This window comes from Danio rerio, chromosome 13 (assembly GCF_049306965.1).
Source record: "Danio rerio strain Tuebingen ecotype United States chromosome 13, GRCz12tu, whole genome shotgun sequence".
NCBI classification, from domain to species: domain Eukaryota; kingdom Metazoa; phylum Chordata; class Actinopteri; order Cypriniformes; family Danionidae; genus Danio; species Danio rerio.
The window spans coordinates 32,829,517-32,846,263 of NC_133188.1; the positions used below are offsets into that span (position 1 = coordinate 32,829,517).

At 38.0% G+C, this 16,747-nt stretch overlaps 1 protein-coding gene across 1 annotated transcript; it reads right to left on the reverse strand.

Annotated features, from left to right (window-relative positions):
• Nucleotides 1-5,431: 5,431 nt before the first annotated feature.
• On the reverse strand, nt 5,432-15,040 carry rgra (retinal G protein coupled receptor a). The gene is made up of 7 exons (NM_001017877.1): nt 14,790-15,040; nt 14,403-14,559; nt 13,456-13,577; nt 12,205-12,358; nt 9,750-9,867; nt 8,525-8,638; nt 5,432-5,591 (listed from the first exon to the last, which is right to left on the reverse strand). The coding sequence occupies exons 1-7, from the start codon at nt 14,866-14,868 to the stop codon at nt 5,448-5,450; spliced, it is 888 nt and encodes a 295-aa protein (NP_001017877.1). The 5' UTR covers nt 14,869-15,040; the 3' UTR covers nt 5,432-5,447.
• Between the last annotated feature and the right edge of the window lie 1,707 nt (nt 15,041-16,747).

The following is a 16,747-nucleotide window of genomic DNA, read 5'->3' on the forward strand; positions in this document are numbered from 1 at the left end:
AAGAGTGGAGACATGGAAATACGCGTCCATCAGGTCTAATGCTGCAGACCAACCCAGAGGACGAACGCACCGGAGGATGCGCTTCTGCGTGAGCATTCTGAACGGCAGCTTGTGCAGGCAGCGGTTCAAAACGCGCAGATCTAGGATTGGCCGTGACCCACCGCTCTTTTTGGGCACGATGAAGCGTGGGCTGTAAAACCCGCTCTCCATCTCGGCTGGAGGGAGCGGCTCGATTGCATCCTTCGCCAGGAGGACAGCAATCTCCTCTCGCAAGACAGGGGCGGACAGGGGGCTGACCCTGGTGAATACACACCCGTGACTTGGGGGGCCGTTTCACGAACTGAATCGCATAGCCAAGTCTGATTGTGCGTATGAGCCACCGCGAAGAGCTGGCCCGCGCTAACCAGGCAGGCAGAGCTCTCGCTAATGGACTCATCGCTACAATCGCTGACGTACCAGCAGTGGGGCAGCGCGGAGTGGGTGTGCTGATCCGGGAAGCTCGCGGGTCCCACGGAAAAGCTGGAGGTGAGATATTTGCTCTCACTCCAAACCCGAGCTCCGGAGGGGAGGCTCGAGGGGTGGGAGAAAGGAGACCGTCCTCCCAGCGCTCGTGAGCCACTGGCGAAACGCACCGAATCTGCAAGCTAGAAAGCATAGCGTCCCAGACTGGCAGATTTCGGGCTGTCACATCTGGGGAAGTGAAAAGTGCTCTTTCATAATGTTTTCATGGCAGTAAAAAGTGCCGTTGGAAATGGGGCCCCGCCCTCCAGCGGGGAAAGAGCAAGTTCCCTCTTCTCCAGATGGCCTGTCCCAGGGGCGCTTCGCGGTCCGTTGCCGGACTTAGCGGCGTTCTGGGCAGGGGGGCTGCCTGCTTCCGAGGTGCCCGACGCGCTCGCTTCGCCAGAGGCGTGTGCGGGGGCGGAGCAGCTCTCGTAGGCGGGCGCCTTCGGCGAGGAGCAGGTATGAATGGCACGGCGGGCGGAGCGGGCTACGGACCGCCGATAAGACATCACCCACCAACTGCTCTCTCACCGCCTTGAATTCCTGGGTGAATTCACAGACAGTGTCGCCGAACCTGGCTGGGGATATGGGGAAGTCAAGAAAGCGGACTTTGTCGACTTTGCGCATATCAGCCAGGGGTGGCGCTCCTGGACCACTAATGTGGACATCGTCCTCCCCCACGCACACGCAGCAGACTCAGTAGTCCGAAGAGCTAAGTCGGCGGCGGTGCGAAGCTCGTAAGCCTGGGTTGGACCCACCCTCGTGCAGCTCAGCCAGCGCCTGCGCTTGGTAGCGCTGGTAGGTGGCTATCGCATGCAAGGCGGAAGCAGCCTGGCCCGCAGCTATGTAAGCTCTAGCTCCGAGGGAGGTAGATAACTTACAGGCTTTGGATGGGAGACGAGGCGGACCCCGCCAAGAAGAGGCGCCGCGCGGATTTACCGCCATCACGCACTCAACCTGAGGAATCGCCACATACCCCCTGGCTGTTTCACCGTCAAGAGTGGTTAGGGTGGAGGAACACGCAGCACGAGCAGAAAAAAGTGCTTTACAAGACCGCGTGAGCCTACTGTGCACCTCCGGGAAGAAGGGAACGCCCCTCTAGTCGGTCCGGCCGCGGAGCTGGGGGATAAACCATCTCCAACCCAGGGCCGAAGCAGCCTGGGAAAGCACGGCTAACATGTCCGTTTCAGGATCCGTAGTGACAGCGCTCACCAGCCCGAAGGGGGCGAGCGGGTCCGGATCATCATCGGACAATGAAAGCCCACCCTCCGATGCCGCGGTGGACATCTGGTCTCCGGTGTCATCGGGCGTAAGGGCTACCATTTGTTAGACGGATCGCTTCCCCCGCCCGAAGCTTGGATGGAGCGCTTAGAGGAGCGGGAGGTCCGCGGGCCCGTGGGCGACGGATTATCTCTCGCTGAAACCCTCAGATCTGTCCGAGTGCCCGCTGCAGAGCAGGGGACAACTGGGGTGGTTCGCCCTTTTGCAAAGGCTAACCGCGATCTTGCGCAACAGTCATGGCATCGCAATGACGACATGAACTGCCCGCGAGCAGCGCATTAACATGCTGGACCCCCAGACATGTAACGCAGTGCCCGCGCCCATCATCCGAGGACAGGAAACCACCGCATCCAGAAACGCACAGTCGGAGCGCCGTCCTGATAAGGACGTGCTGCACGACTGTGTTGCTCTTTCTGTGAAGTTTGCAACTTTATACGCACCGCTCTGGAGGACCGGACCCAAAGAACGCCAGGCAAGGGAGAAACCCAGCTCGACCGTCTGCCACTGCGTGTACACACTCTGGACCGGGAGAATGCTCTCGTTCGCTCAGAATCGCTGGTCACAGCAGGAGGAACCCTCATCGACTCGATCAGAAAGTCTCTGAAGCGAAAAGGATAGCGTCTGCTGGCGCCAGGTGAGCTTATATACTCAGTTGATTGCTTATGCCGCTCACCTGCGCAGGCTTGCGCTGCCAATTCATTCTTAATTGGCCCGTTCAATACTCTTTCAGACGAGTAGCTTCTGAACCGAACCTCCCAATGCGTGGATTTTACAATCAAATCCACTTATAGTGCTGAAGTTCCCCCCGAAGGGGAACTGTGCTTATCCATCATTTGTCCTTCAGCATTTCATCAAAACAGAAAACTATACGCCTCCTTGTTTTAATAGCATATTGTGAAAGCGTTTCAGAATCATTTACACCTTTTCCATTTACTATTTGATCTGCAAATGCACCACTTTTCGTTATGTCAGCATTTCATGTGCATTTGTGAAGTTGATAGTTCACACAACAATAGAAATGTACACACTATTTACTCACCCTCAAGTTTATCAAACTTTTATGTGTTTCTTTCTTCTGTTGAACATAAATATACTGCCTACATTCATTACTTGCTCTTATGTCCTGAAACACTTAACAGTTTCCTTAAGATAACCGAATAATATGCAACATCCTTAAATTATTCTCCTAAATAAAAGGAAATTACCTATTAAGTGTCATATAGTCTAGGGGGGAAAAATAATTTGTTTTAGTTCTCTCCGGAGCGTTTGGGCTGAATGTTTAATGGCGTCTACTGAAACAAGGATGTTATTAAATACGTTTTATACCGAGTTATTTGCAGAGAAATTCTGAGGTTTTATATAATGGATGGTGCGCTGGGTCATCCCTCATTTGGGGCCGAGGCCACTCATTGCATGATGCCAACATTCAGTCGGCGAGTAAACGAATGAAAGTAGGTAGGCCTATGCGTATAGGCATTTAATGTATTGCTGTACAGTAACATGTAATCTGTGTGATTTGGTTGTCTCCATTATAAGCGTTTCAAGAGTTCACACTTAGCTTGGTTGATTACAAAGAACATTTGCTGTCCCAGGAGAAAGCCCTGAGCTCATAAAATCCTCAAGCCTGGGGCTCCCTCTTATTTGTAAGGCGAGAGGGGAGTTTGAGCTCAGGTAGGTCTCGAGAACCTCCCTGCTATTTATGGCTAATGACAAATTATGAACTGCTACAGAGAGATATACTTCTGATAAAGAGCTTGTCTATGGTGTTATTTAGTTTGATCAATATACCTATGTCGCAAGTTTTTGGACTGTGGGAGAAGAACAGAGAACCCGGGGGAAACCCACATGAGCACGGGAGAACGTGTAAACAGAAACGTTGACTGGCCTGTTAAGAGACTTGGACCAGTGATGTTCTTGCTGTGTGGCAACAATGCTAACCACTGGGCCACCGTGCCACCCTATCGAGGAAAAGAAAGGAGTAGTGGTGGAAGGGGGGATTCTTCAAACAGAAGATGACTGACGTTAGGAACTCTGGTTATGAGTTAATGAGTTAAGAATCATCCGTTAGCTAATGCAGGACCAGCAGCAGTCAATCATAAGCACTTGATCCTCTCGAGATTAGTTTATAATAAACTTCACTTCATGATGATGCGATGGTGTGCTTTATCTGCATGAATCTGATTTGACATTCTTCTTCCTGCTAAACTGGGCAGCTTGTGTGACGTTTGATGTAGGTGGCGTTCTAACGTTTAATTTGGCGAGGTTTGCGTGCAGTGCTGCGAGCTATTGGCCCGATAGTGGAAACGTGACATCATTTCAGCCTCATTGCTCAAGCTCCCAGGCTATTGGCCTTGACAAAAGCCCTGGCTCACACTGGCCTGACAGTGAAAATGCGGCTATTGTGATTAAAGCTGAAAACCGGTAAGCATTGCCTTCAACAGAAGAAAGAAACCCAAGAAGGGGTAAGAAATGATGACAGAAATGTAATTTTTTGGTGAACTATCCTTTTAAACAAGTATTATTGTATATATATATATATATATATATATATATATATATATATATATATATATATATATAGAAAAGTATATATAATTGTTCTTCAGTACCAATATGTGTAAAGGATCCTATTTGTTACATTGTTGGTTACAACATTTTTGGCAAAATTGTAACGTAATTAAATATGCAGACTTAGTTTGCACAATTACTACTATTAAAAAGATGCTACATTTGCTTGTTATAGTCAGCCTCCTGATTGAATTTACATATATTCAGTAATTATTTTATACCCATAAAATGACTTTTATGACAATATACACACTTTGTGAAACCATAAATATTTGTGAAACTATAAAAAGTAAAACTTGAATTATTCAACACTGGTGAATTTAGACGTTACTACATGAAACAGGGTTTTGTCTGACAAAATGTTTCCTTGCAGTGCAAAAAACCTCCTGATTTGGCAAGATTTAGCGATTTAGTTTTTCTTCAGATGCCAAAATAAATCATTTTGAAATTGAGACAGAATATGCAGAAGGGAAAGGGGGATCAGCAGTCTGAACATTTGCAATTGCAGTGAGTCTCGTGAATAATCTTTTCCTTTTGACTAATCTTGTGCACTGAGGAATGTGTTTTTGTGAAAAGCGCAGTTGTTTCTGGGATTAGAAATTTGTGCTTGTCTAATTCTGTCTCATAAGCTTGATGTAGATATTGTGCCAAAACGTGCATTCTGGGGAGTGGTAAAAGTTTAGGACATTAAAAAGGCAGTTTTGATGTACAATGTAACAACACCTACATTCAAACAAAAAACATATCTGAACATTAAAAAGCCACCTAAAAATAGGTTACATGATTCCTGATTGTGCTCCTGTTCAAAACCACATTTACAGTAACAGTTTAACACTTGTGCTTTCATGTGCTTTGCTATGAGGCAGTTTAAATTGGTCCCCATTCCATTCTCAAGTGTTTTGTTAAAATATCAGATATGTTGAAATCTCCATCACCAAATATAACTGACCCAAACCACCAGAAACAGACTTTACGCTCATGTCCACGAACACGCCACAAGAATACAGCGAGGATGAGATAAGCACACAAAGCCAACAAGCGTGTGTCATACCTGTTAGAAACTACAGGACATTGGGGGTTATTTTCATGTGTTTAGTTTATTTGGACTTGTTCTCAATAGCAGGACTCTCAATCTTTTGGCCGGTCAGCAGCTGCCAGATTCCCCCCCTGTAGTTCTCATTTCCAAGGGCGTAAACAAAGACGTTGAAAGTAGGTGAGGTTTTGGCCAAAATGGGTGCAATCTGTAAAAATGCATTCAGATTAGAATCATTATATATATATATATATATATATATATATATATATATATATATATATATATATATATATATATATATATATATATATATATATATATATATATATATATATATATATATATATATATGGTATTTAATAACCTGTAACTGTCTGGCAGAAATATTGCTTGTCAGTTTGTTAACATTACTTTCAAGAGTTCACACTTAGATAATGCTTGATGCTGTTAGCAGATTTGGCATGCTGTCCCAGAAGAGAACCCTGAGCTCGGAGATAAATGAGCTCAGGGCTCCCACCTGTTCAATGAACATTATTAAGAGGGATATGAGATCAGGTAGTTCTTGAGAGCACCTTGATTCATTTGGCCTATTCATTGATTAATAAGGCTGCTCTAAAGGAATAAACCGCCAACCACACTAGTGCATACACACTTAGAGAAGTTCAGTATTAAGTTTTTGTAACTGTTATTATTTATTTAATTAACTTGTGTCACATGTCTTTAGACTGTATAGGCGGAAACTGGAGTACCCAGAGGAAACCCACACGAACATGAGGAGAACATGCAAACTCAAATAACAAAAGCTAGCCACTGAGCCACTGTGACGCTGGGTCTTCCAAAACGAAGGTAGGGAGTAAAGTTAGGCTGGATATTTATTTTAAATTTGGAATAATCTGATTGGCTAGCTATCGGTTACTGATAGGGACCAGCTGCGGTCCATCATATTACGTTCTCCTCTCGAAATTAGTTTGTGAAACCTCACATCTATGGATTTATTTATTTAAAAATCCCCAAAAACTGTGATCATTCATTCAATTTCCTTCGGCTTATTCCCTTTATTAATCAGGGGTCGCTGCAGCAGAATGAACCTCCAATTTTTCCAGCATATGTTTTAAGCAGTGAATGCCCTTCAAGCTGCAACCCAGTACTGGGAAACAACCATACACACTTATTTACACACACACTACGGACAATTTAGTTTATTCAATTCACCTATAGAGCATGTCTTTGGACTGTGGGGTACCTGGAGGAAACCCACACGAGCACAGGGAGAACATGCAAACTCCGCACAGAAATGGCAACTGGTCCAGCCCAGATTTGAACCAGTGACCTTCTGACTGCGATGCTACAGTGCTAACCACTTAGCCACCATGCTGCTCTAACTGTGATCATATTACACATTATTATTAGGTTAAAATATAGTGTTTTTTTAATTAATATATTTTAACACATAATTTATTAATATGATAGCAAAGCTGAATTTTTAGCATTTACTTCAGTCTTTAGTGTCACATGATTCTTTAGAAATCATTCAATCACTCTTAAAAAATAAAACAAAAAGCTAGGGTTCTTTGATCCAAAATTCACTTAAATAGTAGCAAACCCAATTGTTGGGTTAAAAAAAAAAATAAAAAATAATATATATATATATATATATATATATATATATATATATATATATATATATATATATATATATATATATATATATATATATATATATATATATATAAACAGGCTGAATGTTTTTACCAAACATTTTAGACTGCATACTGATTTGCTTTTATCAGTAATAAATAAAAAATTAAATATCTACAGTTTAATATTTTTTATTTTGGTCAATAGAAAATTAAAGAATGTTATTTATTTAATTACATTTTTTTACAATGTAATAATCTTAAGACTTCATGAATAAAAACATAAACTTTTTTTAAAAAGTAGCAATAGTTTCTAAAGAAATAGTAGTGTATAGGTTATAAAATTGTTTAAGAGAGACATCTTTTTGAGCAATGCTATAAGCAATATTCTGCAGAGCAATGTTGCTCAGCTAATTTCCTATTGAGAAAGGGCTACAAATTTGTATCTGGATCCATTTTCCCAAATCAGTTGGCCTATGTCTCACCTGGTTGCCCAGAAAAGGATTATTCCCCAAAGTCTTTAAGGCTTACTGTCTGAAGTGATCTGACATTAAGCTAAATCAAAAAATAAACTGATGTGGCATAAATTCAGTCAAAATGATTATTTTAATGTTCTTTAGAATTAATGGTAAACTACTTTTAATACCTATTGGTCATTGGCAATTGTGTAAAAGGTGGGTCCGCCTTCTTTGATACAGAAATATTCATTGGTTAAATTCCTGTTTAATCCGTCCAGACCAAAACAAACATCGTGGAGCTGCTTTATAGTAAAAACTAAAATGTCATTCTACCTGAGATAAACACATCGATACGGCTAGATATTTTGCTGTAATTTAAGATGCTTTATTAAAACAAAATGAACTGTGCTAAACTGAGCTGAACTTAAGCTCTAAAAACTGGACTGACACGGTTTTAATTAACTATAATCTTCTATGTAAAGCAGATTTGACACAATCTACATTGTAAAAGCGCTATAGAAATAAAGGAGAATTGAATTGAATTATATTTTTATTGTGTTTCCCAATGATGGGTTGCAGCTAGAAGGGCATCCGCTGCGTAAAAAACATATGCTAAATAAGTTGGCGGTTCATTCCACTGTGGCAACTCCAGAATAATAAAGGGACTAAGCTGAAAAGAAAATGAATGAATGAATATTCTCATTGTGAGAAAAGCATGTAGCATCTTTTTCACATTTGTTTAATTTTTTATTTATTTATTTATTTATTTTTTATGCTGATAAGTAATTTCAAACCTCCAAAGGTAAAGAATGAAAAAGCACTTTGCTGTGTGTACATATGTCAGTGCCTTTATGGGCATTCTAATCTATGACTTTCTTCTGTGGAGTACTAAAGAAGATATTTTAAAATCATTAATTTATTTATAAAGTAAGTTGATTACTGTTTTGTTTGGATCCCATTTATTATAGGAATTTTGTTTTGTTCTTCAAATGAGACATGAGGTTGAGTAAATGACACATTTTGATGCCTTATGATTTTCTTACCATCCTTAGTTTCGGAGAGACAAGCGTTGCGTTCTCCACTGCGGCGTAGAAAGCCAGGATTCCATAGGGACCCCAGCAGAACAGCATGGTCTTCAGAGGAGTACCACAGTTGAACTACACACACACACACACACACACACACACACACACACACACACACATCACACAGCACACAGGAGATTTAGACAGATTTCTGAGTCACATGCTGCAGATTTAACTTGCATGCAACTTATACACCATTAAACATCTACTATGTCATTGGGCAAGCATCCTATACAAAAAGTGAACACAAAACTCACAAAATTAGTTTATTAGTATTGATTATACGAGTATTGATTAAACTAAACTGGCTATGAAGACTCAATATAGCTATTGATCATAGCATTAATTTAATGACCATCTATTTACAGGCAATAGTTGTTTAAACTAACTGTAACAGTCTGATTGTATTATTACTTCAATTTTTTTTCATCAATTTTTACAAAGTTTGGTAAGCGCTTTATTTATTTTCATTAGATTTAGTTTTTTTAAAATCATTTTTTAAGAATTACTAGCAGTACATAAAGCATATACAAAAAATTGAATATATACCAACATAAAAAATGGTATTATTGCAAAAAAAGATTGCTCATTTTTTGTTTAAATTAGTTAATACATTTGCTAATATAAACAAATGTAACCTTATTGTTAACAATAATTAACAACAAATATTAATTCGTTTATATTAATTAGTAATTAGTTTATAATAATATTTATATTTTGTTAATAATTATATATGTTCATATAAAGGCTATTAATGACACCTTATTGTAAACATTTACTGTAACTTTAATGCCTCAGCATACATTAATTAAAATTTTTAGCAACGGCAACACTTCTAAATTATTTTTAGTTTTTCTTTAATATTTTAATAGTTCAGCTTTATTACAGTAAACACAAATATTTGAACAGCATATGTTTTAATTAAGAAAATCTCTTTTTTTTGCTCACTTTGGTATTCACATGCATCCAGTTTTTAAGTATTATGTAATAGTTCTGTCCTGAAGAAGAGTTCAGTAGCTGTTGCAGAGATGCCTTTGTGCTCCCAGGCAAAACGTTTCTTTGACCTACTAAGTCACCCTGAATAATGTTCTTATGCAATTTGAGGGGAAATGTATACTCGCTTCTTTTCATGCACCCTTTGGTCTCACATGTCAAACTTTATATTGCACTGAGGATACTTTACCTTGGCCTGGCCGGTCTTCTTGAATTTCTTATCAATGGACTGATAGGAAGACAGCACCACAAACACCTGGATGCCCATGTTGAAAATGGACATGGGGATCAAGTAAGATACGTAGTTCCTGATTAAAAGGACAGAAAAAATTACATTATAGGCCTTTGAGGGTCTTATCTCAAAGTGAACAGATTCAAAGTGAGAGTCACATGATCTCCTTGTGACCCTCTTGCTTTGTAAAGAAGCTCTGAGTTCATATTGGACTGTAAATGGGTTTAAAGTACTACACAGTATGCTGCCTGAAATGGATTTCCTAGGGCAATTTGTTAAATTAGATTATTTGTGTTGTATCTTATATCTCGTACTGTATGTACTGTAATTTGCCTCAGTTTATCTCAGTTATACAGTAATATGTATAACTGTAAGGTCTACTGTAAATCTCAGGAATACTGTAACTGTAAAATGGTAAATCTTAAAAACAACCTGTTTAATGCTGTTTAGAAGTAGAATGTGTGCATTTACACAATAACCTAAACAATGTAAATATGAAACAGACATTTTAAAAACAAGTACTCAATATTATTAGAGTAATTGGTGAATTGCTGCTCTTGAAGTTGTATTGATGATAATGCAACAACATAATACAACTAATAACCAAGAAATTGCAGCTATAAAAAAACGGACACCAATACGAATATTCTCAGTTTCTCTGAAATAAATAGATATGTGTTTGAGTAAAGGGTTCATATTTGTTTTAATTTGATAAGGCCTTGAAACATTTTTTCAAAATTCTAATAATGTTGTCCCGAATGTTCACTGTAAACCCTGCTGTTGTCATTACTAAAGATGTTAGGTTAATATAACTTAAACGTATAAACTTACTTAAAATACCAAGTTTTGGCATCAAAACTTAAATACGTATGTTTAACTTACTCATTAGGCAGCAAAAAATATTTTAATTAGTATTTATATTATATATATTTATTAATACTCAACATTTGTATTTCTTTAAATGATTTACTATGCCTCTGTTTAAAATGATTGGTTGTGTTTGAAATTCTTCCTTGACAACCATGCTGATTGGTCGATATATGTTATATGACACAAGGTGGTCATTTTGCTTGTGATGGTAAATTTTGCTGAAGCACAGCAGGACAGAGGCACTAGCTGAACCCATCTAACGAAAGAGAAAAGTTAAATTATCAATAAGTACATATAATGCTTATTTATAAATTTTTCTTAACTGATATACACGCAGGGGCGACAAAGTGGGTAGTGCTGTCGCCTCAAAGCAAGAAGGTTGCTGGTTTAAGTCCCGGCTCTGTCAGTTGTCATTTCTGTGTGGAGTTTGCATGTTCTCCCTGTGTCCATGTGGGTTTCCTCCAGGTGCTCTGGTTTCCCCCATAAGTCCAAAGACATGTGCTATAGGTGAATTGGGTAAGCTAGATTATCTGTAGTGTATGGGTTTATGTCCTGGTCCTCCGGGTTGTGTGTTGGGCTAATGACCCACCTCGTAAAATTAAGATGTTACGAAACACCAATATGGTGAGGCTAAATATCAACTTCGATATATATGGCCTTGGTAGTAAGTAAACTGAAAAATTGGGAAGATTAGTCTTTGAGCCATTTTAAGTTATCTGTACTTAAACATTTAAGTTGTCTGTAATTAAACATTTAAGTTAATTCAATGAAGAGACCACATTTAGTCAACTCAATTAATTGCATTGTCACTTTCCCATTACTCAAATGAACTGAGGGAATCACTTTCCACAAAACATTTGAGTAGTCTCAACTTTTTAGGGTTTACAGTGTTGTCATTCCGAAAAATTTCTTGTGCTTTTGATCAAAATAACAAATGTTTTGTTTTTTTGTGATTGACTGTCAGTAAATTATGTAAATAAAAATGGTCACAATATTAACTTAACTAATATTGAACAATATTTGTACAGTATTTCTTAATTGTAATTTAACATTTACTAATGCATTATTAAAATCCAAACCTATGCTTGTTAATATTAATGCACTGTAGGTAACATGAACTAACAATGAATAACATCATTTTCATTAACTAAGGTTACAAACATGAATAAATACTGTAATAAATGTATTGTTCATTGCTTGTTCATGTTAGTAAGTACCTGAACTAGTATTAGCTAATACAAGCTTATTGTAAAGTGTTACTATATAAAAATGCATGTGATTGGTTATCATGTTCAGCGCTGCAAAAACATTTTAATTCTGAATTCAGAAGTGTCCAGTTCAAAATTTAATGCTGTGAATTGGAACTTTTCATTAATTTAGTTTGTGTATTTGTTCCCCTTTTAGATTTATGAGCAATTTGTGTTAATTAAAGTAGCACTTTTTACCCCAGGAAACTAACACAGGTGATGGTAGGCAATATTGTATGCTCTAATCATACAACAGTATGGGAATTATAAATGTTCTAATCAGCAGTGCATCTTACCTGTCACCCTTGCTATAGTCCAGTGTGCAGCAGGTCCTCAGAGGCTCATAGTCATACTCTCCCCAACCAAACAGAGGCATGGCAGCCCAGAAGGCAGTGAAGAGCCAGGTGAAGAGAACCAGGGTGATGGCACTGCTCCACTGCAGCTTTGTCCCTAAAGATGTAAGGTGACCACAAGTTGTATTTAATGACACAAAACTATTTTGATGCTCCACTTTAGACAATCTGTTGACTACAAAAATTTTTACAACTATGTAAACTAGATGTCATTAGTGGTGGGATACTGTACAAAACATTTGCCTGTCAACTTATTCAAAAACTCTAATCTAGCAGTCACATAGAGTCAGTTAAAGGCAACAGAATGTCTAAAGCTATTTTGTTTAATTTTTTAAATACCAGTTTTTTGCACAATGTAGCATTCAAATGCCTGTGGGCAGCAAGATGTTTTTCCATACATTTAAAAAATATAAAGAGGTCAGATGCCAAAAAAAAAAAAGTGCTGTCTGACATTTTCGTCTAAAATTATACTTGTTTCTTAAACTCCAATGTTTATGTTTAGCTACTTCAATTTTTTAAATTAATTAATTAATTAATTAATTAAATTTTTGAAGATTTATTTTTGGCCTTTTTGCGTTTTTATTAAGTGGATAGGACAGTATTTCAGACAGAAAGCAAAGTTGGAGAAAAGGTTAGGGACGGGAAATGTCCTCGAGCCGGGATTTGAACTTGGGACACCCGAAGTGCTACTGCATCATATGTTAGTGTGCAAATAATTTCTTATTTTAGAAGAAAATTTCACATGGCACTTAGAAGTTTTTGAACTTGAAGTCCCCATATAGAATATATAAAGCTGGGTTTTTAAGCATTGTTCTTCTGGACCCATGATCCTTTAAATTATAATTGTAGAAATTGTATATGCAGAAACACATTTTATCATAAAATGTACTCAAAATTTACATTTAATTAACGAATCCTAAACTTTTCAGTGATAGTATGTAACAAGCATTACTTTAAAATTTGGTTTACTGGTTAGACCTTGGTTTTTTGCTTGACATACCAATTTGAAACGATCATTCTCTGAAAAGCATGTTTTTAATTGAAAATTATGTGATCAGCAGGTGTTATTTGCAAAATGGGTGGTCTCAGGCAAAACTAGATTACACACTGTTAAATATCCCATTGAATTGATGGTCCCATGGTGAGAGGCATCTCATCTTTTGTTTTGCTAATGTTCTCGGGTCTGTTACTCACTTGTGCAGTACTGGTGGTATCTGTCCCAAGCAATGGCTGCAATAAAGTGTATGCTGGCAAGAGCAGTCATAAAGCCTTGGAAGCCATGGGTCTGGCATCCATCTGATCCATAAGGCCAGTATCTGGCGTTTCAGAAAGAGAAGTATTACAAATGCAAAAATTCACCAAAGTCTTTAAATTTGATGTTGCTCACGTGCATTAAAAAATTAAATAATAATAATAATACACAAAGCTTTTTTTCTAAATGACATTAGGCCATGCTGATATAAAACATTTGTTCACATTCTTGCATATATTATTTAAAAAATATGTTTATATATAAAATTTGTCTAATGGCTGGTTTTAGGTCCAATAGTGATTAGTTAGCAACATAAATAGTGATTAGGTAAACATTTTTTTAATGGTCTACCAGCTAAAAACCTAATTAAACAATTAAAGCGCTCTATTGTAATTGATGCTTCTTGAAAGCTTCTTTGTGATTTGATTTTCTTTGAATTATCCAATTAATCCTTTAAAACGATTATTTGGAGAGCCGTAAATGATACTTTAATACTGCAGAATCAATCAATTAATAATCTTTGAATATTTATTAACCATGGTGTACAATGGCTACGATTTTATTCTAAAATATATCCAGTTTTAAAATACTTTAAAAAGTCTCAGACTAGCCTGACTTGGTTTACTTATCAAAAAAGGTATTCTAGTCTGATTGGCCCTGTTTGGACTAGATTATGATAAGAAGTCATTTAATCAAATAGAGAATTTTAAAAATCCTGCATCTCCAACTACCCCTCTTACCTAACAGCTGCACTTATAACATAAAAATGACCACCTTTAGCAACATTACATCACAGCTGTATTTACACACCAGCATCTGTGACGCAGCATCGCCTCTAGGGGTTTCGTCAACAACAACAACATCATCATCAACACAAGCGCGCGCTCACCTCAGAAAGCTAGAGAATGCCGCGACTGTGGCGTTCGTTGAAATGCCCATATCTGCCATGGCCAGACTGAACACGAGGAAATTACTTGGGGTCCGCAATTCTCTGATTTTAAGGAAAGCAATAACGGTGACAGCGTTCAGGAAAAATCCGAGGAGACCTTCAGGGAGACAAAAAAAAAAAAAAAAAAACGCGTGAACATCCTTGAGACGCAGAGAGCCAATATTAACATAACATTTAAAAGTCAAGTCTTAATGTAAACAGTTTAAATCGTAGCAGTGTTGTTTTTGCAGACCTTTTGCTATCGTTCCCGAATGAATCGCATACACACATCCACAAAGTAAGATTGCCACCCAAAATTCTTGTTTTTAACCCGAACATGATCCTTACCTTCCACGAGCAGACAAGATCCGAGGGAAAACACATCGAACTCGGAGAATCCCTCCGGTAATGGATACGACGTCACCATATTAAAGACAATTTTACCACCCAACTGTGAAGAATGACAGTCCGCTCGCTCGCGCGCGAGATGTGCCTCGGTGTGCTCAATCGAAGCCTTCTTTTAAAGGAGCATTTCACGTGAAAAAGCATGAACGTAATTATGTAAAGCCCCCTCTGTCTGCTTCAATCCGCGCAAGAATGTATTAATGATCACAACAACTCCTACCACTGACCCCTGATACGTATTTACACAAGGCGACCGTAAAGCGCTCATTCAGTTACACAACAAGCCTTTGTGTCTCTGAGCGCTCTGATAATAAGACCGGGGTGGACGAGGACCAGTGCAGCCTGCCTGTGCCAATCCAGTATGTCGAGCTCTGTTCGGCTCTGCTCTCTGCCTGCACAACAGGTGTCCTCGAGCTGCCACTCCTGACACTAATACAGCAACATCCGACGGTTTGCATCTGAATGAGTGAATGAAATAGCTGAGATTACAAACGTGGGCACTGTCAGCAGCCAACAAAAATATTTTAGGAACGCTTTACTAATGATTAATACAATTAAGAAAACGTAGTAATGTTCTCTTTTTATATTGCTTTCATTATGATGCAAACATTCTTTCAGAATTATTGGAATGTTACTTTTAAATGCTTTGCATACATTCTGAAATGAAATTAACTATGGTTTTACTTTGATATTTTTTTTGTAAAACTAACTAAATTACCCTCGTTTTAAATGCATTATCAGGAAAGCGGAAAGGTATAATAAATAAAACAGCAACACAATTTTACCATTTATGTGATTTAAAGTAAAACAGTGAACCAGAGCATTTTCATAAAATCTAACCATATTGTTTTTTATCGTAACATCATAGAAGCTGGTTTAAAAGCAGTGTCAGTAACTTAAAAATAATCCATAAAAATAAAGAAGCTACAAAATAAACCATGGCTTCACGACTAACGTTTTTATGGTAATACAATAGTTACTACAAACATAAGTTAGGCTACTAAAATATTACTACTTTGTTTATTTTTATTATAGTTGTCACCAAAGAAGGCTACAGTAAGTGCTATTTACATTGTTTCATGAACAATTTATGAATGATTTTTCCAAACATGCTGAGAACATTACTCTCAAATAACTTTGAACTTTGAATTAACAATTCTGAGAATGTTCCTTCCTTCTCGGAGTTGGAGATGTTAACGGTTTAGAAAAAAAACATGAATAATAAATAGATATTCAGACAAAATATTTTGAGAAAATGTCTTGAGTAGTAATAGTATGAAACAGTATGTAGTCACAATCTTAAACTGTTATCAAAATAGAAACCTTTGCAATATTCTTTTAGACAATAGCTTTTAAATTCCGTTCTATTAAAAGGCTCTTTGTTTCCAGATTGTGTTATTCATAGCTGAGTGGAAGCCAAATCATAAACAAGTTTCAGAGTTACACTGATACACTAACCTGCTTTTATTATTATCTTGCAAATCTGTTTAGTAAATAAGTGTTTTTATGTGTAATTTGTATGTATTCATCAGTGTGCTGTGTATACTGTATGTAAATGTATAGTTTTGGACTGGGAATCCAAAGTGTAAGGCTTATTGTACCATACAGCAAACCTAAACAAGGCCCACATTGTCCAGTCAAGCACAGTATGAAGATTACGAAGTTGTGAAATATAGGATTAGGAATATCATTTACATGCTTAAAAAGAAATGACAGAACTTTTAAAGGGTTAAGCACAATTCTTCCACTCAGCCTATACAATGCAGTGGAAATCAAACTTTAGATATTTATAAACACATAAAAAAATCTTTGACTGACATGTAAAGCAATTTAGCAAGGATAAGTGTTTTACAAAATAACCAAAGCAACTACAGCTACAATTTCTGAACATTGAATATGAA

Coding starts and splice junctions, on each gene's coding strand:
- rgra (NM_001017877.1), bottom strand. CDS start 14,868: ATGGTGACGTCGTATCCATTACCGGAGGGATTCTCCGAGTTCGATGTG. Junction 14,560..14,789: donor ATCTTGTCTGCTCGTGGAAG/GTAAGGATCATG, acceptor GTCTCCCTGAAG/GTCTCCTCGGATTTTTCCTG. Junction 9,868..12,204: donor GACTATAGCAAGGGTGACAG/GTAAGATGCACT, acceptor CCTTTTAATCAG/GAACTACGTATCTTACTTGA.